General features: G+C 23.0%; 1 protein-coding gene and 1 long non-coding RNA gene across 2 annotated transcripts; both read left to right on the top strand.

Annotated features, from left to right (window-relative positions):
* Window positions 1-8,479: 8,479 nt before the first annotated feature.
* LOC135145747 (putative tricarboxylate transport protein, mitochondrial) lies at window positions 8,480-9,624 on the top strand. The gene is made up of 6 exons (XM_064077894.1): window positions 8,480-8,554; window positions 8,618-8,718; window positions 8,769-8,829; window positions 8,899-8,963; window positions 9,044-9,104; window positions 9,479-9,624. The coding sequence occupies exons 1-6, from the start codon at window positions 8,500-8,502 to the stop codon at window positions 9,622-9,624; spliced, it is 489 nt and encodes a 162-aa protein (XP_063933964.1). The 5' UTR covers window positions 8,480-8,499.
* Window positions 9,625-11,487: 1,863 nt separating this feature from the next.
* On the top strand, window positions 11,488-17,179 carry LOC135145761 (uncharacterized). Its single transcript, XR_010283554.1, has 3 exons — window positions 11,488-11,528; window positions 14,737-14,833; window positions 17,078-17,179. It is a non-coding gene; the product is annotated as an uncharacterized LOC135145761 (long non-coding RNA).
* Window positions 17,180-17,646: the final 467 nt, after the last annotated feature.

The following is a 17,646-nucleotide window of genomic DNA, read 5'->3' as shown; positions in this document are numbered from 1 at the left end:
AATTGATATTAAACTAGCATCGATAACTCAAGGGGTACACGACCTTTTTTTACCACACGAGAAAACTTAAAGAACCACAAGTTTTCTCACCTGAAAATATTAAATAAACAGCACTTGGTATATAAATTGCAATGAAAATCCTGCACGCAGACGTAAAGTCTAAAATAGAGGAAATGAAAGTCACTGGTAACATTTATAAGCAAAATATACGAATTTTCCAATGCCACAAGAAGGCATGACGAAACCTTTCATCCTTTGCCAATCGTCTGGAATACATCTCAAACCAAATTGAAGAACAATGCACCGTTGAAAAACTAAAACATCACATAAAGGAAATAACTAATTTGCATAAAATTATAGCCCTACGCATCGAGTAGGATATGAATCTAGGTATGACGTGATTACTCTAGAACAGTTTTATTCCAATAATCCTAACTCTCTTGGCTATAGATATGCACTTAGTGCCCTTCTTTACGCAGAACATGACATAATATAGAGGGTAGTCCTAGAATTATCTCTTTGAATACTACTAGTAAAACAAAATTATACAAAGGACAGTACCCTTTTAACAGTATGAAAAAAAGAAACTTCAAATTCTAGGGCTATGATGGGTCTCACTTATTAAGATCACAGTGTCCTCACATTAGAGAGACCTGCTCACTTTGTCGAAGAATAGTTTACAATGAGAAAGCTTGCTTAAATAGACTATCGAAAAATGGCCCCATCAAGGACGACTGAGAGAACGTACTGCCGGACGTGAAATGATAGTCGATAATTATGCTTATCCTCACTTCATCAAAATAAAGAACTCGTAGCTGATGTGAAGTATGATAAAAATGTAATCAATACACGGTCAGTCAATAGCTTATAAAGCTGGATATTTAAATTGTCTTGATAATGGCAAAGCTATTTTCGACTCTGATTTTAAACATAACCTTATTACTGTAGGTAAATTAAACAAAAAAGGTTATAACGTTCGCTTTGATAATAATAAAGGTATACAGATAAAAATGACTGCATTATTGCTCAAGATACAAAAAATACTGGACTCTTCATTCTACGTAACGGGAGCTACAATGACAATTATTCTATGTTCTTTACAAATAATCAAGAGTCACCCCCTAAAGAGCACTACAAATACGACCAAATAAGTTATCATTGCCTTAAAAAAATTTGTCCAGACATACCTTATTTTAAAAATGAGAACTTTAAAATTTGTCTAAATTTTAAAATGAAAATGAAAGAGGTTGATAAAAAGAGCGCAACTCACAATAAACGAAAATCCGGACAACTATTATAAGTTGATATTATGTACTGGGTCATTCCCTCTTATGAGGGCTTCAGATATATAATTGTTGCTGCTGACGCAAAGTCCAAACGAATTAACTTTATTTGCCAAAAATAAATTTGAGGTCAAGCATTTACTAATTCAATGGCTTAAACAACACAATAAATATATAAAAACCCTTTAGATAAATGGTACATATCCACTGCTATCATAGAGGAAATAAGAACGGATAAAGGGGGTGAGTATAAAAATGAAGCACTGCTTCAGGACTTTCAACAAGCGGGTGTTAAACTATCTACAGTCTTAAAAGACACACCACAGTATATGTTAAGCGAGAGGAGTATCAAACACCACTATCTAATATGACCAAATGCATATTAAAACAGTCGAAGCTTCCAATAAATTACAACTTTATTAATAATAACATTCCAAAAAGAACGAAAACCGCCCTCCAAACAAAATCTTTGACCATGCAACTTTGGGAATTAAACCGTACAAACCTTTTGGTTGTAAAGTTCTTTTCTATGACCCAATTAAAAAAAAGAAATCTCAAGACCAAGCTTTAGATGGTATTCTCCTTTCAAATCTCATTGATTAAGCTAATGAGGAATGTAATAGTACTGACCACAAGTATTGGTATAACTATAAGGTCCGGAGACATAAAATGCTTAGAAGATACATCTCCTTATAATCTTTATTATAACATTAATAATATAACTCCTAAGGTGCAATTGAACAAAATACTCTTACCCAGTTAAAATAACATTAAACCCACTCCTAAGCCCTCTGCAGGCCTCTCAGATACCACAAATTAGCGGTACAAACATTAAAAATGAAATAAAAAAATAATGTATGAGCAACTTGAAATTTTAGTCAATGACTCACAAAAATATCTACCTTTCTCTCCAAAAACCGAGCCATCCCAACTTCAATCCAAGTACTACAACAACATATATTCACTGATATAAAAATCCAATCCTAACCTGAACCCACTTACGAAAACCAGTAAAGAAACAGATATGATAAACAAGAGTATCCAGACTCCACTCAAACTAATGGGCATACACTTCCACAAATTTAATTAGAGCATTTCAATAAACAACTCTTAACAATTATAAATACACAAGATAATTCATCTGCAAGAGTAATTAACCCATGCGACCTTAAAAATCCCGACAACTTAAATCTTAATTAAATGACGAACACGTTTAATGAAGTCACATCACAAACAAACAACAAACCTAAAAAACAGCTTCAAATTAAAAAGAATACCTACAAACCCAATAATAACAGATCTTCCCCAACTGAGTCCCACGATCTCTATCAAAATAACAAAACTATATTCTCAGACAAAGACATGTCCTATAGTATAGTTGAGGAACAACAAGGCATCTCAGAAAAAGAAATTCAGAAAGTAATAGTTATCAAGCTTAAAAAACCAAAACTCTTTCAAGGCCTACAGGACATACCTACTTAACCTACAATGCAGCTATGAATTTAGAAAATAAAGACCACTACAAAATTGCGGTCACGAAGGAACTGGAATCACTAATGGTGCGTGATGGATATGAAATCATTGATATTAGTACTATACCCATTACAAAAGTTATAACAATCACATGGAAACTACACAAAAACTAACAGCCAATATAAAGCTAGAATTATACAGCAAGAGGATTTCAACAAATATCAAACGTTGTTATTTAAAAAAATTTACTAAATCATTTTTTCCGATTACTTGCTATATCTAAACTTTTAAACAAGCCCATTCAAACTACTAATATAACAACAACCTTCTTACCTACAAAACTAAATACGCCAGTTTATGTTTATATACCACAAGGTATGACTTGATTATGGACAAACTGGAATTCTCACAAAGTAAACTTTTAACGAACCATTACAATAGGAAAAGAAAATGAGTCTTAAAAATTAAAGTGATCCTTTATGGCCTGAAAGAATCTGCAAGGCTCTTTTACAAGGATCTCTCCAACAGGCTAAAGAAATATGGCTACCATCAAAACAAAACTGACGAATGTATTTTCTAATCAAGTAACTTTAAACACTATTTTAGGTTTATACGTTGATGACTGCAATATAATTGGAGACAATAAATTTATAGAAAATCTTAAAAAAGAATATAACATAATTGACAAGTCCTTGGAATGGACATAAAAAACGATAACAACTTAATCTTTATGAATCAATCTTCTAACATTGACCAACTTATACGAAAATATCCCTTTCATTTAAGAAAAAAATATAAGACATCTTCACCAACCAACTGTAAACTGAAGGCCTCGAAAGAAGGAAGTACCAACGAACATTTTACCACAGTTTGGTGGGTTCATTGCGTGATATCGCAGATAGCACTTGGCTCGACCTCTCCTATGCAAATTCCATACTAAGCCCGATTTTTACATTATAATAATGAGGAACATATGAAACTCGCATTGAGAACATTGAACTACCTTTATCACACGAAAAATCTCTCTTTATTCATGAATTACAAAAAATTTACGGAAAGGATAATAATTGAATGCTACTGTGACTCTTCGTGAGCAAACAGTTATGACCAGAGAACCACAATGGGTCATATAATTTTTTTGTACGGATGTCCTATACAATGGCACTTAAATGTAGATAAATCCAAATAAACAATTCTTCTTGCGAGGCGGAGTACGTGGCGTTGAGCTAGCCTGTATCTAACATCTATTGCATTAAAAAAATATAATTAGTGAAATCGTTCCGAACTATATTGTTGAAGTAAAATTTTACACTGATAAACAAGCTGTAAAAGATATAGCACAAGGAGATGCGTCAAATAAGAGAGGTTCAACAGGCTGATATTGCTTATCATTACGTCAAGGATGTATTACAGACGAAGAACTTTTCTACTGAACACGTATTTTCCGATTACAACTTGGCGGACATATTTACAATTCTTTAATCAAAACTACAACTTTTCTTTAAATTCTCTATTATATAATAATATGGGGTTGTAACAAGTAAAGAACAAGGCTGCTGCTTTGTACCTCCTAAAAAATTGAGATTAATCCAGGATTTTCCAACCCTCATTTTGAAAAAAAAAAAAAACTACAACTACTTAAGGAACCCGTACAATAAATAAAGTCAGTCTTACAGGCTTCTCTTTCATTTCTTTTGTTTCTGTCAGACTCTGACCCTCACCAGCTAGTTAAAGTTGTGGTTGACCTGTTAATAGGGGATATAAACACTTAAAACATAGAAATGCGCTTCTTCCGCGTTTTAGCAGTACTTGTAGCTTTGCCATGAGGTAATAGTGATTAAGAGCTTATCATTCTTTACGAATTGAAACTAACTTAAATTTCCAAATCTTATACGTGAAAACAAATGGTATATACCATGATCAAGTTTGAAGTCATAAGGAAAACAACCATTCTCTCAAAAAATACATAAAACTTTTTTGAAGGACTTTTATTTATTGCAACCTCTTTTAAGGTTTTCAGGAGGGGTTAAGAAGAAGGCTCGAGTCTCTCTTTTAAAATGAAGGAGTAAAGAAAAAAAATCTTTGATGGTCGCCAGTTTTTTGTAACACGGCTAAGATAAAAACCAAAATCTTTTGTCTATGCGGCAATGCGTAAGAGAAATTTACGCCATTATGCGTTTATCTTACCTGCCATTTACCTTAACTTCAGCCTTAGTATCCTGTTTATTATCTATTGCGTTAAAGTTAAAATTTATCTGTTATTTTCGGTATGAAGATGTTTTTAAGAAAAAAAAGAAACATAAATTGTGAATAAGACCCTTCTAATAACTACAATATTGGAGAATAAAAGTTTTTGGTGGGTGGCTGGGGAGTTCAAGTTCTTTTTACAGAAGTTAAAGAAAACATTATTTCTTTCTTGTAAAAAGGAATGTGCGTAACTTTGTAAAAGAACTGATGCTTACTTCATATGATTAATAAACCAGTGATACACAGATATAAATATGGTAGTATGAGAGACGCCAGAGAAACTTAATAAACCAAAATAAGTTTACTATTTAGCCTTATTTTTATATTTTTCTAAAGGGCCGAGGAACACAAACTAATGTTATAAAAACTTAAAGAACTAACTGTGATAGAACAGTTCTTGCTTTACAAATAATTAACGATTTTTAACTTTTATAAATTCCAATGCAACAACTTGGGCGAGCTTAATAAAAATGATTTTCTTTCTTTTGAATAGGTGTTATGGCATGTTACCCCTAGTAAAAGCAAGCTCTTTTTTTTCGTTCTTCCTCTCTGCTGTTTGCGTTGTTAATATATATGACTCCGCCTAACGGTTACCATATATGAGACTGGAATGCAATACTGGCACATGGATTAAATGCAAATTAATGGAATAATTTTTAGATGTAGATTCCATTTCCTGAGAATGATGTCCTCAAGTATAAAAGTCAATTACAATTTAGAGTTCTTAGTTCTTAGTATGCAGAGGATCCCCTTTAGTGCGTCCGCACTTGTCTGCTAGTTGATTGATTGAGTGGACTATTTTCAATCTTCGTCTTTATATATATACCTTTCTAATTTCTTATAATATATAATAAAATATGTACTTTTTTTTTTTGTTGCTCTATAACTATATATTTTAAAAGTTAATAAAAAATGGAGATTGAGGGAGCTCCTCCCCTCTGGAGAGAAGCTCATAGTGGGGAAGGCCCGGCTGGCAGTGGCGCTGACCGGTGTTGCCAGGTGGTCTCGGTGCTTGTCCAAGGTCGTCTCTCCCGATGGTGATTTTCAGTGGTTTTCCGCTACACTAGGCCGAATGGTGGGTGTCCGGACCCGATATTCTGGCTTTTTCAGTCCTTCGGGGAGTCACTATAGCTTTTTAAAGGGCGTTTACTAGTGTGTACTCGTGTTCCAACCCCTACAAAAGAGGGGAAATCGGATTAAGCGGTTTAAGGTCTCAAGGAGACCGGCCATAGTATGCCAGTGAGAAAAAACAATAGAGATTGAGCCTCGTAAAATTTTAAGTACGGAAAAATAAAAGTTTGACAACCGTGTAAGGCTTCAAGACTTCGGGTTTCGTACTTTATGGCCACTTTTGGGTGGTTTTAAAGGTTTTATCATCCTTGTCAAGTTACTTTCAATACTTTTCAGTTAAATAAAAAAATTAGTAATCCTGCTTGAAGAAAAAAATAAACAGCAGGATATCCATATTCAATAAAGGGCGATCGTGAGATAGTGCTTAGGTCAAGATTGCAGGTTGAGGAACAGTTTTAAAACCATTGGTTTAATTTAAATAGAAAAGAGGATAAAACCAGTTACGTTTCTTCTTATTTTTTTTTTTTAATAAAACACGGTCTAGGCGGATTTGAAGCCATTTGGGATAGGCCGTAGGAAGCTCGTGCATAATCGAAAAAAAAAAGTCTGTGTGCGAAGGAAGTCGGTGGGGGAGGGGGGGGAGGATTTTCGCCTCCTCTTCGTTTTATTTTTCTGGTTTTTATTATAAAACCATGATAATGTTCTTAAGGTATTTATCTTGGGGTGGCTGTAAGAACACTTATATTGAGATTACCCACATTCGTTATAAAGGTATGGTTCGATATCCCCCTTACCTTAATAATCAATTAAAGTAGGGTACCCCAGAGATTTAAGGGTTGAGTCTTTTTTCTTTCTTTAAAACTCTCAGCTTTATCGGGCTTGGCTCCCAGAAAAGCTCAGAGTCTCACGATTCGCTCTTTTTTTTTCTTTTCGTGGAACTCACTAGATTTGAATCTCCTCGGGCTTATCTCCCACCTTCTACAGTGCTTTAAAAACATTTATTTGTTTATAAATTTTCTTGGTTACTTTAGTAAAAATACTTGCTTGGTCGTCCCGTAGCCTACTAAGACTAAAAACTATTCCTTATACTTTAGCGTACAGCTTTATAAACCGGCCTCAAAGTTTAACAAGACTTAAAACAAAACAAGCATTAAACGAAAAGAAACAAGGAAAATAAATAAAACCTGAAAGTCATACTTTTAGCTTAGCGACTGGTTGATTCTTTCTCTATCCAAATTTTCTTTTGAATGAGAAAAATTGCTTTTAAATATAACTCTTTTTGCTCATAAGGGGAAGGGTACTGATAGATCTATTAAAATTAGTCTCCGTCAGGCCCTTTATTCTGTTATTTTAAGGCTGTTTAATATAACTTCTGGTGACTCTTTCCAGAGTCAGTTTGACTGCAGCTTCTTTGAAATTCTGTTTGTTTTCTAATTTACAAATAATCTAAATTGATCATAGCTTTCCAGTCTACTGTCTTCATCTTTGTTGTTGTAGAACAGCTTTGTGAAAAGCTTCGCAAATTCCTTTTTGTTACGATAACATTCTATTTTTATCTTTCAAATTAAGAAAAGGATCACATTTGTAAACTTTTTAATGACTGTAAATCCTTTGTTTCTAGTGTAACCTTATATAACTACTATTTTTAAATTTAGTACTTTTATTTAAAATAATTTTAAAATAGCTTTTATCATTAGATTAATAAGTAATATAAAATATTTTATACTCCTAATTTTAACTATTTTATAGTTGTAAAGTTCAAGTTACTATTTTAACCTTGTATAACTATTAGTTTTAACTCGACTACTATTTATTTAATGATTTACTACTAATATAGTTATTATAATTCAATTGTCACGAAAAATAAAATAAGTTACTTTAACTGCAAATTAAGATTATGGTTTAATACTAAAGAGAAGAAACTTATAATACTTATATTTAGTAACTACTACTAAATCTGTCCAGCTTGACAACAATAACACTCTAATAAGATCTATTTTTTCACAACGGAAATTTCATCTTCCCTTAAATTCTAAGTACTAAAATTTTAAAGATATTAGTTTTACTTTAGTTATTAAGATTTTTTTGAGTATTTATTAAAGTAAAGAAATTTTCTTCCTGGAGATAGTGGAACTAGAAAGCTTTGCTTAAAACCGTAAGTTTACGATAACTTAGCTGGCGTTAATTCCTAATATAGAATTATATCTGTAGAAAGTAGTAAGAAGAACCCACTTTTCTTAACAGAGTATTCGTGTATGTTTATAAATGAACTTTTAAGGAAATATTTATTGTAAATAATAATAATAACAATACGTTTTAAATTATGGTTACTTCTATTGTCTATGAGTTAACACTATGTCTATATAATATATACTTTTAGACAAAATATACTTTTGCAGTAGAAGTTTTTTTTTCATTTTGAGTAATGAAAAATTCTGAAAGTAAACCCAAGCGGGGTCCTTTACAAAGCATTCTTACTGGTAAAAATAACAACAAAACTAAACTTTTTAAATTTTTTTTTTAAATTTTTTATATTTTTAAAGGTGGACTGGTCGGCGGACTTGAAATTTGTATAACTTATCCAACTGAATATGTTAAAACACAACTCCAACTTGACCAACGCTCTGCAACTCCAAAATTTACTGTATTTTTATACTGCTTTTTCTTTTTTTTTTAATTATAATTATTCAAAAGGGCATTTCTGATTGCGTTAAAAAAACTATAAGTCAGTATGGATTTAAAGGATTATACAAAGGTTAAAAATTTTTATTACCACTAATAATTTTCAATTGCTAATATAATTATTGTAAATAATAATTGTTAGGAATAGCGCCTCTTCTTGCCGGTTCCGTTCCTAAATGTGCAGTGCGTTTTAGTGCTTACGAGCAGGTTATAATAATTGTAAATGTAATATTAATGGTTTAAGTAATTACGGGATTAAATTAAGTTTTATTATGCAATTATTATAGGCAACTCAATTGTTTAAGGATGAAAATAATAAAATATCTCAAGGAAAAAAGTTTTTAGCCGGTTAATTATTTACGATTAATTTTTAAAAAATAAATTTATATTATATAAATTTTTTAGAATTAAGTTCAATTAAAAGTGGTTTATAACTTTTTTGAGTAAATTTATTTTTACATGGGGTACTTAGTTTAATTTTTTAATTTTTAATATTCTGTTTAATTAATATTTTAAAGCACAAAATTATTTATAAGCTTTCAAGTAATTATATTTTCAGTATTTTAATTTATAAATATTAATGATAATTGGTTTCAACAAAAGCTTTTAATATTTTTATAAAAAAAGGAAATGAGAAGTTAATTTTAGCATGAAAATATTTTATATACGAATTATATTTAATTTTTTTTCGTTATAAAAATTTAATTAATTTTAATCTTTAGGGCTTCTTGCAGGAGCTTCAGAGGCGGTTCTTGCTGTATGCCCGATGGAAACTGTGAAAGTTAAATTCGTGCACGATCAGTCTTTAGCGGAACCTAAATTTAAAGGCACACACGCATATATATATATATATAATTTTATTATATAAATAAAATTATAAAATAAAATCATTTACATAATTTCTACTAATTTTGAAAGATTTACGCATTTTAAAAAATTTAAAAGTATATTAATAGGATAAGTTTACCACCTAATTCTGTAATTTTTTTTTTAAAATTAAATCCGTTTTATTAATTGTACGAGTTAATAAGATCTCATACATTCAAAAAAAGTTAAAAAAATAACAAAATATTTGAATTTTATCATCAAATTCTGTGAAACAATTACTTGAAACTTTCAGATTATAAAAAATTTACTTTTTATATTTTTATTTTTATTTTTATAACAAAATTTGTTAATTTTGTTTAAAATTAAAGTAAATTAAATTTTTATTAATTACTATTGTCTAATTTTTTTAATAAAATTACTTACATGAATTTTATTATAATTATTATTTAAATTTTCTTGACTTTATCGGAATCTGTTTACTAAAGTTTACAACTATTTAAAACTATTTATTTGCAAAAAAGTAAATTTTTTAGTTTTGAAAAAGTACTTTTTATATAGTTTATCATTTTTTAGTTAGTTATATCAAAAAATTTAATATTTCTACTAAAATTTATAAATCTTACTTTAAAAAAATTATTACTTCTATTATTTTTATTACAATTTTATATGTGAAATCCAAAATCATAAGAATTTACCTTTAACGGTATTTTAAGTTTTTGTCAAATCCATATTTAATTTTTAATTTCTTTTTTGCTGTATGTATTGTTCACTATTTTTACTTTTCAAAAATTTATAGGCAAATAAAAATTTAAAAAAGTTGTTATATTTTTAATAAAATTATGATTTACAAAATTTTACTTTAGAATTTACTTATGTTTGGAAACAGGTAAACTTTTATCAATTTTTATTAAAACTAATTATAATTTTTCTATTTATAAAATAATATGTATTTTGTACTTCACTATGCTTATTATGTTTTTATTTTGTAGAATATTAAATTAAATAATTTTTATTTTATTTTTAAAAATTTATAAATTTAACTAATTTCTACTTTTTGAAATCTTAATTATAATTTTTAGTGTTTTTTTTAAATTATTTTTTTTTAAATTTTATAACAAAAAAAAAATTATTTTAGTTAAAAGATTCTGGACTTTTTTAGTTTCCGCTCTTTTTTTAAATTTTTTTAATTTAAAATTTTTGTTATTTTTTTTATAAAATTATATTTTTATAATTTTTGATTATTATTTTTTTACAAATAATTATACAGAAAAATTTTATTACAGTAATAATTATAACTAATTCTAGTTTTGTAAAGCAGAATTTGCTACTTTTTTATTTATTTTTATCAAAAAAAACTTAATCCTGATCAATTTTTTGAAAAACTAGAAAAATTAAAAAAAAAATTTTAAAATCGCTAATCTTCTATTAAGGATTACCCAATTAATTATTTTTTATTATTATTTCATTAAATTATTTATTTTATTATTTTTATGAAATAAATTATATATTCATTAAATTTTTGGACATTATGAAATTTGAAAATTTCTTTTAATAAAAGTTTTATTAAAGAATTTTTCTTATTAAATATTATTTCTATTATTTTTAATATATATATATATATATTTATATTCAATAGTCGTATATATTATAATAAAGTTTATAACTTTAAATTCACTTTTAAAAAACTTCAAAATTTTTTTATTTTTTATTAATTTTTTTATAAATATATTAAAATTATATTAATATTTTTAAAATATTCTAAAATTTCTGCAACTATTTTTAATAAATTTATTAATTATAATTTATTTTTGTAAACTGTTAATTTTATTAAATACCTATTTAAATCTTTCAAAATATATATAAATACTTGATTGAAGTTCAATATTACTTAAACTTTTATATTAGGATTCCTTCACGGGCTTAGGAAGATTATAAAAAATGAAGGTTTTTATTTAGTAAATTTATTGTTTATGTTTAAATATTTTAATTATTTATTAAACTTTTTTATTTTAAATGTATAAATTATAACTATTTTGCACTTTTTATATATTATATTTTTTATTCGTAAAAAGTAATTTATTTATATTATAAAATTTAAAAAATATGATGAAAGTTTTATTGGCAGTTTTACCTTTTATGTTTAAAAATTTACAATAATTTGAATCACAAAAATAAAATTTTTGATTTTTAATTAAAATTTATTTATTTATTTATAAATTATAACTAATTTGCACTTTTTGTATATTAAATTATATTCCTGAAAAGTAGTTTATGAGGCTATTAATTTTTTAAAAAAAATTTATTAAAAATTTAAAAGTTTTATTTAGTAGATTTACTGATTTACGTCTTAAATTTTAAAATAATTTGCTTTAATCGTTAATCTTTTTATTATTATTTATAAATTTTAAATATTTTTCATTTTTATAAATTATATTAATTTTTATTCATGAAAAGAAGTTTATTTTTATCATAAAATTTAAACAAATGATCGAAAAGTATTTAAGGGTACTAATTAAAAAGTTAGAATTTTATTTTACTCAGTAGGTTTACCAATGATTTTTTAATATTATTTATTAATAGTAAATAAAATTTTGTAATTTTAAGAAATTATTAATAAAATTTTATTGATAAAAGTAATTTATTTATAATATTTAAACTTTACTGAATATTTTTTAAATTTAAAAATAATTAGTTTATGTAAAGTAAAATTTTCATATTTGATTTATTTTTTACTTAATTTATAATGAATATAATTTTCCAAATTAACAAATTGTTAATAAAGTTTTATAAAAATTTTACTTGTTGAATTTTGTTAATTGAAAACAATTTATTTATAATATAAAAACTTTTCTATCAGTAGTTTTACCGATTATTTTTTAATTCAAAAATAATTACTTTATGTGAATTTAAATTTCTAATTAATTAATTTATTTTTTTAATAATAAAATTTTGCATCGTTTAAAATTATTAATTAAATTTACTAAATTTTACTTGTTGAAAGTTAATAATGAGCAGTAATTTATTGTTATAATATGAACACTTTATTTTTCTCCGAAGATTTATTGCATATTTTTAATTTAATAAGTTTATATATTAAAATTATATATATTCTTTAGTTAATTTATTAATAATAAATGAATTTTGCAATTTTTAAAAATTAATTAAATTTTATTAATAAAAAGTTATTTATAATATAGAAACTTTATTTTTCTAAGTAAAATTACTAATTATTTTTTTAAATAAAAATAATTATTATTCAATTTATTATTTATTTTATTATTAATAAATAAGATTTAGCGTTATTTAAAATTATTAATTAAATGTTATTATAACTTTGCTTGGGGAATTTAATTGATGAAAACTAGTTTATTTATAATATAATAAAAAAAATTATTTTATGGAATATTTTATGAATTTAAAATAATTAGTTTATGTAAACTGAAGTTTATGTAATAATTATTAATTAAATTTTTTTAATAATTAATAAAATTTTGCATTTTTTATTAGTTAAATTTTATTAAATTCTACTTTTTAAATAACGAAAAGTATTTTTTTTACAATATAAAATTTGAATAAATAAATGAAAAAATTATAATCTTTCTTTTCATTATTAGAATTACTGATTGTTTTTAAATTATAAAATAATTAGAATTCTATTATGAAAATTCTTTAAAATATTTATCTTATTTTTTCATTTTTTATAATTAATATTTTTTTTTATATATTATAATTTTATTTGTAAAAAGTAAATTATATATAATGTAAAATTTAAAAGAATAAACAGTAAAAAGTTTAGACATTTAATTATTTTTTTTTAACTATTTAAGAAATATTTTTCTTTTTTTAATATCAAGAAAAGTTATACAATCCGAAATTTAACTTTAATAAAATCTTTATTAATAATTTTTTTTTACTTTTCTAACTGAATTAAATAATTTATTTTTTAAATGAGGTTTTAAAAAATTTATTAAATCTAAGAAAACCATTTTTACTAAATTTTTTTTAAAGTTTTATATTAATTATATAATCACCATAATCATTTATTTCTCAAAAATTATACTTTGATGATAATTTCATTAAATATAAACATTATAAAATATAATTTTAAAAAATATAAAAATATATTTTTTATAATATTTTCATATCATTTCTAAAACTGTCTTACAAAAATATATTGAGTAATAAATGATTTATTTTAAATTTTTTATATAATTCTAATTGTTAATAGAAATTTTATGAATATAATTTTATTATATATTTTTTTTACTACTATACGGGTTTAAGATAAATAATTTAACGATTTTATATACTTTTATTACTTTAATTTTTTTATTTTTTTATAACTGAACTATATTTTACTTATAAAGATTTCAATTATATTTAATGTTAAAAAAAAATAGCAATTTACGAATTTACAAATTTTTTACTTTATTTTTAATATTAGGTTTATAAAGTTATTTAATAATAATTATTTTTTTGTTTCTTCTTTGGTACTGAAAGGAATTTACTTAGAGTTTTTTAATAAAAAAAAATAACTGCTTTTATATTTTTAATGTTACTATTTTTATAAAATATAGAAAAATCAATTATCTTTAACTTATTTATCATTAAAGTTTATATAACTAATAAAACTTTTACAAATTTATTTAATTTAATATTTTTTTTCACTTTTTATTATCTTTATGGGCTTAACATCATTTTAACGGGACGAAATTGTAAAAATTATTACTATGTATATAAAATAAAAGTAAATTTTATAAAATTTTATAAAATATTGTATTATTAAGCTTATTATTACTCTTATTGTGCCAACTAATAATAATAATAAATTTTCGCATTTATAATAAATCTTTTAATTTTTAGTAAAACTTTTTATTTTCATAAAAAATGAAATAGTAAAAATTATAAAAAGTTAAAGTTTTTATTATAAAAAGCAAGTATATAAAATTATACAAAAAAGGAAATTTTAAAAATTATTTAAAATTTAAATTCTAAATTTTATTTTTATTAGTTTATTTTAATTTTTATATAATAATTTTGACTTTTTGGTTTTAGTTTCTACTATAAATTTATTATTAGTTTTGTAATATTAAGGTTTCATAATATTTTACGCCAAAAGAATTCATTATTAAATTTTTTTATACTATTTTAGGAATTGGCGGAATTTATAAAGGAGTAGCCCCAACAGTTTTGAAGCAGGCCAGCAATCAGGGCATTCGCTTTTTAGTATACGATAACGTTAAAAATTAGTAATAATAATTAATATTATAAATTATTATTATTATTTTGTTATTATTATTATACTTCAATTTAAAAAAAAAAATTTTTATGAAATATTAACTATTTTTTACTATTATTTATTTAAGTGCAACTGATAATAAAACTATTATCAGTAATAAAATAATATTATTAAAGCTATATTAATTATTTATATATTTTTTTATTAAGTTACTTTTATTAGTTTTTTCCTTAATAAAAATTTAAATAATATTAAAGATTTTTTATGGATTTATGCTTCTTCATAAATTTAGTAATATAAAAATTTTATTTTATTATTAATATTAAAGTTTTTTATTATTATACAAATTCTCAGTAAATTTATTAAAAGATTATAATTGTTATTGTTAAAAATTTTAATAGTATAAAGTTTTATTATTGATATTCATATTTTATTATTATAAATTTTAAAAAGTTATATATATACTTTTATTAGTATGAAAATTATATAAATTAATATACTATTCTAAAGTTTATCAAAATATTATTGTATTTTAAATTATTATCATAAATTTATATCAATTTTTATATATTTCGTTTTAAAATAAATTTGTCAATTAATAATAAATTTAAATTATAATTATTAATTATAATATTTTTGATTATTATCAAAAATTTTTAAATTCTTATTAAAAAGTAAATTTATTATTTTTTTATTAAAATAAAAGTTATATTAGTTATTTATTCTAGTTATTATTATTTATTTTTAAATATTATTACTATAGAAAATTTATATTATTTTAATATTAAAATAAATTTACAAATCAATAAAATAATATTGTATAAAAAAAATTAATAATATTAAAGTTCAGTCAATAAAAATATTTATTAATATAAATTTTCACAGTTATTATTGTTCAATATTATTAATATAATTTTATTATTATATTTAGTATTAAGTTTATTATTATTTTATTAAAAGTATTAAAAATTATTAATAATTTTATCAACTTTATTATAAAAGTTGCTATCACTTTTCTTAATTTAAATTTACTATTAATATTACAGTTTTATAAATTATTTTGTTATCTTTTTTTATTATTTTTTAAAATCGTTATACTTTTTGAATGTTATTAATAATTTTGAAGTTATATAAATAATGTTGTATTTAATTTATTTTAATTAGAATTATTAATTTTTTTAATTGAGTCATTATAATTGAAGTTTTATAAATTTCTGCTGTTCTTAATAATAATAATATTATTAAATATCATTATTGTTGTAAGTAAAATATTATTAAATTATTTAAATTTTATTATTTTGTATTGTTTAAGTAATCAATATTTAAATTATAATAATTTTTTTGTTAGTATAAATTTGTGAATTTATGTTTTTTTTATAATTATTATTTTTATAATAATTATCATTTTAATTAAAATAATTATATAATTATTTTTTTAGTTCTTTTTTATTTTCTTAAAAAAAAACTAATAATAATTATAATAACTTTTTTAACAAAAACTCTTTTCAAGTTAGGCATGAATTACTATTATTAATATAATTATAACCCTTTGCAAGTTTGTCATAAATCGTTATTGTTATGTAAAAATAATTTATTATTAAATTTATATTTACTTAACGTAACTAAATAAAAGGAAGATTAATAATAACTTTTCTTAATAAAAGTCTTTGCAAGATTAGCATAACCTATTATTATTTTCATTACATTTTTTATAACTTTTAAAACTGTTATTATATAAAATAACTAAATAAAAATACTTATAATAGTAAAAATAACTTTTTTTTTTGCTAAAAAGTCTTTGCAAGTTTGCCATAAATATTTTTATTATTATTAAATATTATTTTCATTTTAAAAAATTAATATCTTTTTATAATAACTAAATAAAAATAATTATAATAGTAAAATAACTTTTAATAATAAAAAAGTCATTATAAGTTTGACATAAATTATTATTATTATTATATATTATAAATACTTTGCAAAAATATTATTAACTTTATAAAGTAAATTAATAATCACCATAGTTGAATTGTTACCATTACACTGAAGTATTACTTATTATTTTATTAATAACTTTATAAAAATATTTCTTTAGTTAAGAAAATAATAATAATCTATATTAATAAAAAGTCTTCGCACGTATGACATGAATTATTGTTATTATTATTAGTAGTAGTCTAAGTATTAGTATTTTTATGAATATTTGTTTGAATAAATAAAAAATATTAATGATATCACTTTTTTTAATGAAAAGTCTTTGCAAGTTTGAAATGAATTCAATAGCCACGAATGCTATTTCGGGGCTGATTGCTGGTGCTTGCAGTGTTTATGGAAACACTCCTATTGATGTAGTTAAAACAAGAATGCAAGGTTTATATGTTTCTATTATCATTATTATTAATAAATATATTAAAAATTATGAAAACATAATAAAAATAATAATGATAATAAATGTTTATAAAAATGCTTAAACTTACAAAAATTGCAGGCTTTTTTATATATAAAATTATTATATATACAAAAAAATAATTAAAAAATAGTATGAATTATATTTTAGATAAAAAGCGAAAATAATTAAATTTTATGTAGATTTTAATAATATATTAAAAAAATATATTTACTTAATATAAATGTAATAATAGAAAAAATATAAATTATTTATTTATTTAATAATAACGAAAAAAAAATTGATCATAAACGAAATTAGATAGAAATAAATATTTTTTAGTATACAAAAATTATACTGATTAACGCTTATTATTATTTTAATATAAAATTTTCTAACATGAAATTATTATATAACAAACAAAAATAAAATATTAT

The sequence above is a fragment of the Zophobas morio genome, unplaced genomic scaffold, assembly GCF_036711695.1.
Source record: "Zophobas morio isolate AGI-343-1 ecotype UQ-CSIRO unplaced genomic scaffold, CSIRO_AGI_Zmor_V1 ptg000179l, whole genome shotgun sequence".
NCBI classification, from domain to species: domain Eukaryota; kingdom Metazoa; phylum Arthropoda; class Insecta; order Coleoptera; family Tenebrionidae; genus Zophobas; species Zophobas morio.
Note: the sequence above shows the minus strand (reverse complement) of the source record. Positions and strands in the feature narration are given on the sequence as shown.

Excerpts from the sequence above, each read along its gene's own strand:
- LOC135145747 (XM_064077894.1), top strand. The coding sequence starts at position 8,500 with ATGAAAAATTCTGAAAGTAAACCCAAGCGGGGTCCTTTACAAAGCATT. Across the intron at positions 8,719-8,768 it reads CTGCAACTCCAAAATTTACT|GGCATTTCTGATTGCGTTAA; the intron begins GTATTTTTATAC and ends ATTATTCAAAAG. Across the intron at positions 8,830-8,898 it reads ATTTAAAGGATTATACAAAG|GAATAGCGCCTCTTCTTGCC; the intron begins GTTAAAAATTTT and ends AATAATTGTTAG.